We start from the raw sequence: 12,779 nt of genomic DNA on the forward strand, positions 1-12,779 counted from the left end.
CCCACCTGTTCACACTCAGTCCTGGAGGGAAAGAACACAGCATTCAACAAGGTTATAGCTGTGATCTGGGGTCGATGCCCTCTGCTTGTGAGGGATACACAATTTTCCTTTTTCTTCCATGGTAAAGTTTTGTCATGTACAAAACATGTCATTTGTAATGACAGTAATATGTCATTATTGTCAGAGGGCTCTGACAGCAGTTCTCTTGCTGTGGGAAATGCCACTTGGACTGGCCAATGAGCCAACCGTGAGCTCTTGGGCTTCACCTCCAGTGTTCTTCCTACTCCTTCCAACTCTGTTGGGATCCCTTTGCCCATTTTGGCTGTCCTCTTGAATTTTCCTTGAAAAGAAACTGCACATCATTTTATTCCCTGATATGGCCTTGCTGCAAGACTCAGGCATCCTTGCTCCGTAACTGATGCATCCATCACCATTTGCCCTAAGCATAGCTCCTTCTCCCTTTTGACACCAAATAAATAGTTCATCCACAAACTTTCACCATTACATTTCTCTAAGTACAATTTGCACAGCAGTTCTTATCTCTCCTAAACTTTATGAGGCTTGTGCCAATTTCACTGAGTAGTCCCTTAAAGTCCCTGCCACTTGGCTTCTGATGGATGCAAGCACCTGCTCTCCTTCCCCTTGGTGGGTTGTGAGAGGAAATGTATGGTGTCCCCAAATCTCTTTCCCTTGATTTCAAGCCCTCGTTTTCTAAAGGAGGTGGGCAAATACTATTACTGGCATACCCTATGTTGCTTCTTATTATGTCACAGTTGATATAGTACTTTATTTTAGGATATGAAGATACATGATTCCTTTAATTATATTGTTGCAGGCTTTTGTGGCCTCAACTGAAACTGACGTAGAAAACCTCATTTAACACCCTATAATAAGGAAAAAAACAATTCAATCTGGCACTACTGGATCCAGGTATATAAACAATGACATTGGAAACGTTCATTTCCATTTCTTAGTTCTGTGTGGGCTTCATGCTTAGGCAGACTTTTCTTCATGGCAGCAAAATGGATGCCAGGAGTTATAGGCTGACATGTTACCACGAGAACTGGATTCTTTTCCCTAACAGTTCCAGCAAAACTCTCAGAACTGTGGATCATCAACCTGGCTTGGGTGACATGCTCACATGCACCTCCATCATTACAGCCAAGGCAGTAGAATGTTGTGTTGTTTATCTCTAGGTCTGTACTTTCTCCTGGATTTGGGGGTGGGATACAGTCAGCCCTACCCAACCACAGGGACCTAGAGTGGGGTGTTCCTCCAAAGGAACACCAGAGTGTTTCCACTATGTCAATAAATGATCCACCTTTACAGCAACTTAAGGTCCATTTGTGTTGCTTTATCACTTGAGATCCCACAGTTCTGGTCCTCTTCTTTGTTCTAGTGAATAGCTATTTAGGCAAGTAAAGATGCTTCTTATATAATCCCAGAGCTTCCTGTGTCCAGGCCAAAGAGATCCTTGAAGAACTATATCTTAGGATGTGGCTTCCAAGCCCTTTATTTTCCTTGTGGTTCTCATCTGAACTTGATCAGGTTTAGTTATATCTCTTTAAGAGTGATACCCAGAATATTTTGGGTATTTTTAAAAACCTCATAAAACTTGGGGTGCCTGGGTGGCTTAGTCACCTGAGTGCCTGACTCTTGATCTCAGCTCAGGTCTTGATCTCAGGGTCTTGAATTCAAGAAGTGTTCAGTTCTGTGCTGGGCGTGAAGCCTACTTAAAAAAAATACAAAACTTCACAAACCTTTATTCCTCCTAGAACTATCTAGAGGGGGAAAAAAGCATAAGCACATATATAAAACACACAGTGTTCACCACAGGGTTAAATGTAACAGAAACAGTCTATAAGTGGATCACTGAGAAAGTAATTAAATAATTTATGATGTATCCATTCAACAGGACACTATAAAGTAATATATAGTACATATATATCATTCTAAAAAAGTACACAATATATTGTTAATATAGAAAAGATGCAGACTAACATGTATGGCATAATCCTGTTTTCACATAAAAACCTTTAGTGTTTATTTTAATGTGTATGTGTATACATACAAATACATATACACATACACATACATATACAGTCGAACCTTGGATTGAGAATAACTTGTTCTGCAAGTATTCCACAAGATGAGTAAACATGTCTAATAAATTTTAGCTTGGTAAACAAGTGATATCTTGCAATGCAAGTAGTATGTGATGCCGAATGTCACATGATCACAACTGAGCCAATGGTTCTTGAAATTCACTTTGATATACAAGTGCTTGGATTATAAGCATGTTTCTGGAATGAATTATGCTCACAAACCAAGGTTTTACTGTATGTCTATATCCCCACAGGCCCATGTCAGAGAATTCACATATCAAACTTCAGCAAATGGAATTGAAAGGGTAGAAAAATGTGTCACCTTTTAATTTATATTGTTTAAAAAATGACATTATGGGAGAATTTCTTTTTACTTTCCAATTTAAAATTAAACTATGCCTTTTGACAGAAATCATTGGTTTGATTAGTAGAAAACAGTAATAACAGGTGGCCATGAAGCTTAGAGCTAATTTACTGAAATCGATATTTATTTCTGGTTATAGCAGTGAAATATATCCTTGTTGGGAAAGGAAAACCAGCAAAAAGACAAAATTAGTAATTACTTCTGGTGTCACCTCTCAGAGGCAATCAATGTTAATACTGATTGTACATATTTCCAGTATTTTTTGAAGTTAAATTTAATATTTAATTGTAATAATCATCTTAGCTCCTGGATCAGCTACTTCCCTCTATCTCTATACAGTTTCTGATTTTTGTTTTTATCTTTAATGTTAACTGTTTTAATATTTGTGTGTATATTTGATGGCAAGCTTCTTTGATAGTATAACAACAAAGAAATAAATATATAAACTGAGGTAGGACATTTCATGGCTTATAAACAGGAAAATTGGGGGCTGAGAGGCAAATATTCATAAGACTGTGATGAGCAGGGCAGAACTTTGGCCCAGTGTGGGGCCAAATATGTGTAGGACAGAAGAAAGAAGGGAGCAGAATAAAGGTAGGAAGGGAAGAGAGGTGACATTAGTTAGATCATAATGTTGAGAAAAGTATTTAGATGGTTCATCCGGCTTCTTTTATGCATACCAGCTCATTTTCTTTTTAAACCCAAGGCAGAAGCAAACTGATTTGCATACAGGCCCTCAGGGGAAGAGTCAAGGTGACTGTTGTCTTTTTTTGACCGCAGGAGGTAAAGCAATATCAGGTTGCCTTCCTGAAGTCCTAGGTGCCAAAAGGCTCACCGCAACTCATCCCACGCCACCACCTCACTTAGCAGCGTTGACATAAAAGTACTGTGGATTGTATTTTAGGCCAGGGGATTTACCCGGCATATACATATTGTGTACAGTATGGAAATCTCCCCACCCTCACATCCTGCCCTAGCTCACGATGCCTCCTCAGGTGGCATGTTCATTGAAAAGGCTATATATAGCTGCTGCTTGCCCTGGTTTTCAAAATAATAGATGGAGAACAAAGGTTATTGACTTGAAACCTCTTCCCATGGTAAATATGTAGATTTCAACCACCTATCATCTTGCCTGTCTACAAATACTCAGTATATCATATACAGTGTTTTCACTTACATGTCTCTTCAATCTTAGGCCAATTAAAAATATACGGGAAATTATTCTTAGAATTGTGGCTTTGGCACTTTTTCTTGCAAAACAATTGCTGTGATGGATGTTATTAGTTTCACCACTCATTCAATTCATTCACTATTACCCTATCATATATTTAATTGCCCTCCTGTCTTGTCCTCCTTTCTACAGTGTGTTCTTTTACTGGATTGTAAGCTTTTCCAAAATTAGGGTCCTAGCTTACACATCCTTCATTATCTTCCTTGGTAAGAAAAATTACCCAAAACACGTAAGTAAAAAATTATAAAGCAGGCACCATGTACTTTCAGTGCCATATTCAAGCATTGCTTAACATGCCAGCCCCAGGATTATTTAATTATCTAAAAGAAGGAAGAGAGACAATGGAATTAGATCTGTAAGTTAAGACTAAAGTATTGCTATCTATTCTTTTTAACAGCTTTATTGAGATACATTTCTTATACCATAAAATTTATCCATTGAAAGTATATAGTTCAGTGATTTTTAGTATATTCAGAATTTATAACCATCACAATGTAATTTGAGAATATTTTCAGTACCCTAAGAAGACTATCCATTATTGATTAAAATCTCAGATTCTCTGAAGTTCTATAATAACTTATAGATTTTTGTTTAGAAGAGATGCAAATGATTTCTGTCTAATAAAAAAGATAACCCCAAAGGTTAAGATTCTATTGTCCTGTACACATGTAACCAGTTTTGTATCTAACTTGACAATATTCACCTGACTTCTTTCTCCAATGTCAATGTCAATGACTGTTCCTCTGATTTTCCTTTGAACCGTCTTTACCATTGTGCTGGTTCCCTCACTGATGGATTCATTAAATCTTTGCCAAGTTTTCATTCTATACTTGGATGAAAGTCATGCTTAAAAATTTTTGAGACTTACTTTGTGATAACCCAAATGCTCTTAGCACAACAATGGGTAATCGAATGGCCAATAAGTAAATAGATCTTAACTTATTGATCTTCGTTTTTTTGATAGCAGATATGTCAGATTTTAAAGGTTGGGAGGAGAGAATTAAATTTTGAAAAGTCTTAAAGAAAAATAAAAAATAAGTTTTGAAGAGTGCCTGGATGGCTTATCTCACGTTTGAGTGACCTCATGGTCACGAGATTGAGCCCTGTGTTGAGCTCTAGTCTGGGCATGGAGTCTTCTTGAGATTCTCTCTCTCGCTGTCCCTCTGCTCCTCCCTTACCCTTTCTCTGTCTCTGGCTCTGTCTCTCTATCAAAAAAGATAAATAAATAAGTTTTGCATGAGATTTTTTGCTAAAGAGAGTTAACTTTGAATGAAGTTATTTATTTACTTCTTTTCTAGACCAAAGGCTGAATCAATGAATATTCTAAGAATAGAGTTTTATTGACATAACTTTTTTTTAAGTTTATTTATTTTGAGAGAGAGACAGAGAGAGCAAGTGGGGAAGGGCAGAGAGAGAGAGAGAGAGAGAGAGAGAGAATCCCCAATAGGCTTTTTGCTGACAGTGTGGGATCTCACAAACCTGTGAGATCATGACCTGAGTGGAAACCAAGAATTAGATGCTTAACTGACTGAGCCACCCTGGTGCCCCTAACATACCATTTTTACAAATTTATAAATCTTAAAGTATTGTTTTTGTGTAACTAGTATACACAATGAAACAGAACCCAAAAGTATAAAAGAGAATGCCCAGGAGCACTCTCTCCATCCTACCATTTCCCTCAGACAACAAATAGCCCCAAGGTTGCTCCTGTTACTAGTTTCTTGCACATTTTTGCACACACATACACAAACACACACACATTTAGCAACTTTTAATTTAAAAATATATGGCTTACCACATATGCTATTTTGTAACTTGTTTTCTTCACTTACTAATGTTTATTGAAAATTGTTCAACATCAGTAAACATAATAGCTGCCCCAATCAAAACATGTCTCACAACTACTCACTTTTCACTACTTACACTGCTGCCACACACCTCTTACCCATCATCATGTCTTACAGGAGCCACCCAGGATCCACTTCTGTCCCCCCACCTCTACAATCTCTTTTTTTAAATTATTTTTTAATGTTTATTTATTTATTTAAAAAATTTTGAAACATTTTTATTTATTTTTGAGAGACAGAGGAGAAACGAGAGGGGGAGACACAGAATCTGAAGCAGACTCCAGGCTCTGAGCTGTCAGCACAGAGCCTGACATGGGGCTCGAACCCACAAATTGTGAGATCATGACCTGAGCCGAAGTTGGATGCTTAACTGACTGAGCCACCCAGGCGCTCCTGTTTATTTATTTTTGAGAGAGAGAGAAAGAGCAAGAATGAGCTGGGGAGGGGCAGAGAGAGAGGGAGACACAGAATCTGAAGCAGGCTCCAGGCTCTGAGCTGTCAACACAGAGCCCAATGTGGGGCTAGAACCAACGAACCGTGAGATCATGACCTGAGCCAAAGTTGGACGCTTAACTGACTAAGCCACCCAGGTGCCCATACAATCTCTTTACAACATGGTGGCAAGAATGATCCACTGTATATGTAAGTCTAATCATCTCCCAAAGACAAAGACCTCACAGGGTTTTACAAAGCCTGTCCCACATGATCTGTTCCCCTACCAATACCACAGTTGCCTCTTGGCCTCATCTCCAACCACTTTCCTTCATTTCACTCTTGTCACCGTAGCCCTGTTGGTGTTCCTCTAACACACCAGTGATACTCCTACCTCAGAATCTTGGCCCTTGTTATTCCTTCTGACTGAGAGGCTACTCCCCTAGAGGTCTGTGTGGCTTCCTCCTTGACCCCCTTTTGATTTTTGCTCAAATATTGCTTCTCATTGAGCTTTTCTTGACCACCACCTCCAGCTCCCCTTTTCTTGCACATACTCCCATCCCACATGCCTACTTTATCTTTCTCCATAGGACTTGTCATCAGTGGACATACCATATATTTAACTCATTTATTGTCTTTATACAAAATCTGTGAGAGCAAGGTGTTTGTCTGTGTTGTCTACTGCTGTATTCCTAGCACCTAGAACAGGGCCTGGAACAAAGTGGGCACTTGGTAATATTAATTAAATGAATGGACACTTCCATGTGCTTTGAATCTCTTGTGACCTTGATGAAGCTCTTTTAACTTGATTTACTCCTTTATAAAACATGAGAATAGTTGTACCTACAATTATAGGTCTATTGTGAGGATTAAAGATTTAAAAGAATGTGAAATGGTTAGGAAGATAACTAGCTTGTAAGTTCTTAATAATATGATTATGATTTCTCTCATTCATTAATCATTCATCAGAAATAAACTTATGAGAACATATGGTTGAGTATAATATTGAAAAACCCAATTTCTTATTTTTAAACCTGATATTGTCAACTTTTAGTGGTTGTCTCCTTAGAATAGAAGCCACTTTGTTCTTTTGTTTTTGAGAAGTCATTTCACATCTTTAGAGAAAAACAGTTTAGCTCTTTGGAGGTAAAGACCTTTATCTTTGCATTTCCATTTTCAAGTTTGTCCCCAAGTTCATACTTGCTCAATCAATTGTGTTGAATAAGAAAATAGAGGAATTAATCTCAATGACCACAAGGAAATGAACATTTATTGGAAGGCTACAATGTATTAGGGATTGTGGTAGGCACTAGGGATACAAAAAAGAACATTTTGGGGTTGAAATTTATTTCAAGACCTCCACATGGTAATCGGTGATTCTGAACGATGTATTTTTATTTTAGAAGTAGTCTTCTGGGTTGCTTGGGTGGCTCAGTTGGTTGAGCGTCCAACTTCGGCTCAGATCATGATCTCACCGTTTGTGGGTTTGAGCCCCATGTCGGGCTCTGTGCTGAGCTAGCTCAGAGCCTGGAGCCTGCTTCAGATTCTGTACCTTCCTCTCTCTCTCTCTCTGACCCTCCCCTGCTTGCACTGTCTCTCTCTGTCTCTCAAAAATAAAAATTAAAAAAAAACATTTTAAAAAATTTTAAAAAAGTAGTCTTCTAACTGGGGGAGGGGGAATTTGGATTCATCACCTATACAAAGTAAAAAAAAAAAAACAAGAAAGAAAGAAAACCTCTAAAAAGGCATCTTTGCCATAATTTCTCTGAAGAGCTTTTCAAAGAAACAAAACATCAGTGGTTTATCAGGTAGACATCAAGAGTGGAGCAGCAGCCATACCAGTGCGGGAAATCCTATGGTGATTCAAGACCTCTGTGAATTCCTGTGGTTCCCAGTAAGTCCCCACACATACTGTTAACCATGAATGCTTCCATATTTGGTGCAGAATGAGAGTCTAATGGTGAGCCATGCCGCTTGAGGCAGAGATTAAGTTTTGACCTGAGTCACAAGACCTGGGATGGAATCCAGCCCTGCATTCTGACACAGAGCAAGATAATCCTGAGCCCTAGTCCATCACTGCAAAACTATGGTTTTCAAATGTCACCTCCTTCATATAAGAAAATGGGTGAGAAAAGCCTCTGTACCCTGGAAACCACCGTGCAATTGGAACTCTGGTCCTAACAGGTAGCAGTAGCTCCTCTGACCATTTACTCAGCGACTACTTCTGCATGCCTGTCAGCCCTGTGTTGTACACTGGGGGCATGCAGAATGGCAATCCCAACAGGGTCCCTGCCCTTAGCAAGCACACAGTCCACTTCCAGGATTTTGTCCCCAGGGCATAATTTAGCAGATATATAATTATACTTGCAGGAAGATAATCATTATAGGGATATCTGTAACAACAAAGAAACTGGAAACAACCCAGATATTTACAAAAGCAGGATGTTTTCATAAATAGTGCATCCCAACATCTTGATTAGAAAGAATATCCAGCCTGCCTACATCTACACCCTGGTAGGGTCAGCCTGTCCCCTGGGGAGGTGGTGGTTAGTTTGGGGTGGGGGTAGGGAGACTGGTGACCCTCTGCCAAAGGGGTGGCTGCTTGGAGGCAGGGACAAAGGGGTGTGTGATGAGGACAGGTCACAAAGGACTGTGGGGCATAAATGCAGTGGTGGGAGGAGATTTAGGCAGAGCCCTGCAGCGAGATGGGCAGTTACCTTCACTCCCTCTCTCTCTCAAGGACTCAATTTGAGGCTGGTGGAGATGTCTCAAATGAAGAGAACTGTGAGTAGCGAGGGTTTGTTACCTTATTACACGGCCCACAGCTACCGCTCAGTGGGCGTGTTCAATACCTCCATGGGGGAACTGCAACGACAACTGTACAAGGGAGGAGAGTATGACATTTTCAAGTATGCACCTATGTTCGAAAGTGAGTTTATCCAGATCAGCAAAAAAGGAGAGGTTATTGATGTACACAACCGTGTCCGCACAGTGACTGTGGGCATTGCATCCACCAGTCCCGTCCTCCCATTACCTGATATCATGCTACTGGCTCGACCAGCAAAAGTCTGTGAGGAGCATGCCAGACATGCCTGGACCACCAAGGGGAGAAGTCGCAAGCCCAGGAAGACGCTAGAGCTCACCAGGCTGCTTCCCTTAAAGTTTGTCAAGATCTCCATTCATGATCGCGAGAAACAGCAGCTACGCCTAAAGCTGGCCACTGGCCGCACTTTCTATCTGCAGCTGTGTCCCTCTTCAGATGCACGAGAAGACCTCTTCTGCTACTGGGAAAAGCTTGTCTATCTCCTGAGACCACCAGTGGAGAGCTGCAGCAGTGCTCTGACCCTGCAAACGGGGGATGCAGTCACCTTAGAGGCTGATAAAAGCCTACTGGTAAGCATCAACAGAGACTCAAGCAAATGAGGAGGGGGGCCTTGGCAGAGAACCTCAAAGCTAGTCCTACACAACCTCTGGTGCTCTCTGAGGCTTACCTGGGAAATTCATTCCACTTGAATAAGACGGGGGTCAAATGAGCCACCACTACGGGACTTACCACACTGGGGAGGTTCAGAGTGCCCTCAAAATTGTCCCATGGGGCTGATTTTCAGAGAGACCTTAGTTAAGTGGCTGTTCTGGTCTCTTACTCAAGTTTGTGTTAATTCCTTCCGCAGCATCCTGATTGTCCAATCTCTCCTTGAACACTTACCCCAACCCAGTTAGACTCTTCAGCTATGGAACACAGCTATTAACAAGTAGGAAGTCCTTCCTTCTATATCCCTGTGACTACCATGTGCTGATTAAAATCAGGACAACCCATGTGTGTCTGTGCATGCACAATTTTAGCAGCCACCACAATGTAGAATGTGTGGACTCCTTGGCCTAGGCAACTCTACTTCTAGGAATCTGTCCTGCAGAGATATAAGCACATGTATATAAAATAAAAATACATGAGGACCAGGAACTGTATGAGTGCTTCCCCTGGTGCTGGGAGTATTACACAAAACCAAGTGACCATTTGAGAGGGGTGTTGTAGGTGGGATCTCACATCAAGTGGGAGCATAGACTGGATAATTTCAAAGGTTCTTCCAATTATTAGCCTTTGGGTTATTCAGCTCCAGGTTGAGAAAGAAGCAGACAGTTGTAGTCTCACTATGTCATCTCTCTCTTACCTGTTTCTCCTCCCCTTGACACAGACCCCAGAGCTCCATGGAGAAGGGGATCAGGATGAGTTTATATTTCTCAAGCCTCGTGAGGTATCTAGAGCAACCTCTTCTGGTTACGCTGGGGGAGAGGGAATCCGTCGTGCCCACCACAGAATGCCTGGTTCACCTACGGTCCTGAGGACTTCAGGGACTGCTGAAGGAGCAGCATCCAGGTCAGCCGCAGGTGTGGCAGTATTAGGGACAGAAACAAGCACTACGACAGGCTTGGCAGTGGCAGGGGCAGGCATGAGGCCTTCTTCTAGTGCTCTGAGCATATCAGCAACCAAGGCTGCAGGTCCAGGCCAGGTAAACACAGTGACCCTTGCTGGAGCCACTGCCAAATCCCCGGGAGAAAGTGGACCCAACAAGGCCATTGCAGGTGTTGTCAATATATCCTCAGAGGGTATGAATGTGGCCTTGGGCTCTGCAAGCACGTCCTCAGCAGGTAATTCCACTGTAATGACAGGAGCTTCCAGTCTCTCCCCAGGAAGCAGCATGATTCCCTCCCCAGGAAGCAGCATGAGTGTGGTGTTTGCAGGTGCAGTGGCGACGGGCACACCTGTTCTGGAAAGAGCTAGGGGCCTAGGAGGAGCACGCCTCATCTCAACCTTGCAGAGCGAAAGCTACCTGCGTGAACAGGATGGAAGCCAGAAGGTCTCCCCACCCAGTGCTGAAATCTGGGAGAGAAAAAAAGAAAGAAGAGAAAAGAAAGACAGAACTTCCAGTAGGAAAAGTTCTCATCACCAAAGGGCAGGTGAAAGTCACCACAGGACAGGAGGGCACAAGTCAAACCAGAAATCATCCTCCCACCAGTCCCTATCCGGCCACGACAAAAGAGATGACAAAAAGGGGAAAGGGCAGAGCCCTGTAAGAAAGAGAGGACACCACTCTCACAAGAGTGGCAGCCACAGCCCCATGGCAAAGGAGTCAAAAACAGCTCACAAACTGGGGAAGATCAAATCTGCAAACAGTTCAGGTACTGTAAGTAAGAAATCCAGTAAAATTGGCTCTTTCTTCAAGAACTTGAAACTCATTCCTGGTTCAAAAGCAACAGCCACAACACATAATAGGGAGTTAAACTTCTCAGCTAAGACCCTAGAGAAGCACAACATAAAGACCAAGGTAGGGAAAACCCAGAATGCCCAGGAGGAGATCTGTAGTACCCTGACATCTGAGACAATGGAGACAATAATCTTCGAAGCTAAATCTATTTAAATAGGAGACTGGACAGGAAGCTGCAATGTAGACCCTGCCTTATGGAAGTATCCCTAGAGTCAATTCCAGCTTTCTCTAATAAAGGAAACAATGCAACTCGAAAAGAAATGCTATCTTGTTTGAATGTCTATATCCCCTAGCCTGGTAGTGACCTCACATTGGCTTCTGTGATGTGAACTATGCTGCGGCCTGAGACCCTAGCATCCAGTCAAACAGAAACTCACCTCCACCCCATGGCCAGCAGAGCCAAATGAGTGCCATGTTTTGCCTCAACCCCTTTCTGCCTTTGGTTTCCCCAAGACTATGGCTACAAGTCACAGATAATGGGTTGGAAAGCATCACCACCACCATGTCCTTATGCCCTTCTTTCTCTTCCCCAAAAGTACCTGAACATGGACATTCAGTCTAGTCCATAGACTAAAGATAGAACTCCTATCTCCTTGGGATAAAATTGGGAGCTAAAGGGGGTATAGCAATATTTGTAGGCAATCAGAATGAGAAGTTTATCATCTAGATCAGAAATTGGAACCCTGAGGGCCAAATCTTGCCAGCTGCCTGGTTTTGTAAACGAAGTTTTGGGATTTTTTTGTATTCTGATTTTTTACAATATAATTTATTGTCAAATTAGTTTCCATACAACACCCAGTGCTCATTCCAACAAGTACCCTCCTCAATGCCCATTAACCACTTTCCCCTCTTCCCTACCCCCCTCAACCCTGTTTGTTCTCAGTCTTTAAGAGTCTCTTGTGGTTTGCCTCCCTCCCTAGGAAATAACAGAATAATTTAAAATACCATGTACAGATGAACTGTGTAAATTATGCATGCATGTGGAAAATAATTCCCAAAATAAAAAATCATCTTACATTAGAAGTGAGATTATAAATTTAAAAAATGCCTATGTAAAAAAGGAATTACATGGTCTTTCCAATTTAAAAAAAGTTATAAATAGAATTCACAAACCTATGAAAATCATTGAATTGTTAATGATAAAAGTTGAATTTGAGAAAAATGATTCTGAGAATCATATATATTGGTGTAAGTCTGGAGGTTATCCACCCGACCTTTGCATTTTCCTGTCTAACAATAGTGTTTATTAGGATAGAAGCTGGGTTTTCGGTGAAACTTGGGGATATTGTCTCCAATGTATGTAGAACAAATGTGTGTGGCAGAGGTGGGGGAGATGAGAAACAAGGTGCTCCAGCAGGAGTGGTGGCTTGGGAGTATAGAGGAAGTCCTCCTCAGTTGCTCCGGTGGGTGGAAGGAAAATCCTCCCTTGTGATTTCTGATATACAAAGACCAATAGATGCTGAGGATTAAGGAATCCTTGGCATTGGCTCTTGAAGCAGTAGGTACAAGTAGAAAGGGAGAAAGAGGCATGTCCTC

General features: G+C 41.5%; 1 protein-coding gene across 1 annotated transcript; it reads left to right on the forward strand.

Moving 5' to 3' along the window:
* Nucleotides 1-8,684: 8,684 nt before the first annotated feature.
* Nucleotides 8,685-11,504, forward strand: FAM71B (family with sequence similarity 71 member B). Its single transcript, XM_029941462.1, has 2 exons — nucleotides 8,685-9,372; nucleotides 10,173-11,504. Exons 1-2 carry the CDS (start codon nucleotides 8,743-8,745, stop codon nucleotides 11,394-11,396), a joined length of 1,854 nt encoding a protein of 617 aa, XP_029797322.1. The 5' UTR covers nucleotides 8,685-8,742; the 3' UTR covers nucleotides 11,397-11,504.
* Nucleotides 11,505-12,779: the final 1,275 nt, after the last annotated feature.

Source organism: Suricata suricatta, chromosome 6, assembly GCF_006229205.1.
Source record: "Suricata suricatta isolate VVHF042 chromosome 6, meerkat_22Aug2017_6uvM2_HiC, whole genome shotgun sequence".
NCBI lineage: Eukaryota > Metazoa > Chordata > Mammalia > Carnivora > Herpestidae > Suricata > Suricata suricatta.

What these genes read in the sequence shown, in the direction of transcription:
- FAM71B (XM_029941462.1), top strand. Translation starts at nt 8,743, where the DNA reads ATGTCTCAAATGAAGAGAACTGTGAGTAGCGAGGGTTTGTTACCTTAT. An exon ending in AGGCTGATAAAAGCCTACTG is followed by an intron (nt 9,373 to 10,172) that starts GTAAGCATCAAC and finishes CCCTTGACACAG; the next exon opens with ACCCCAGAGCTCCATGGAGA.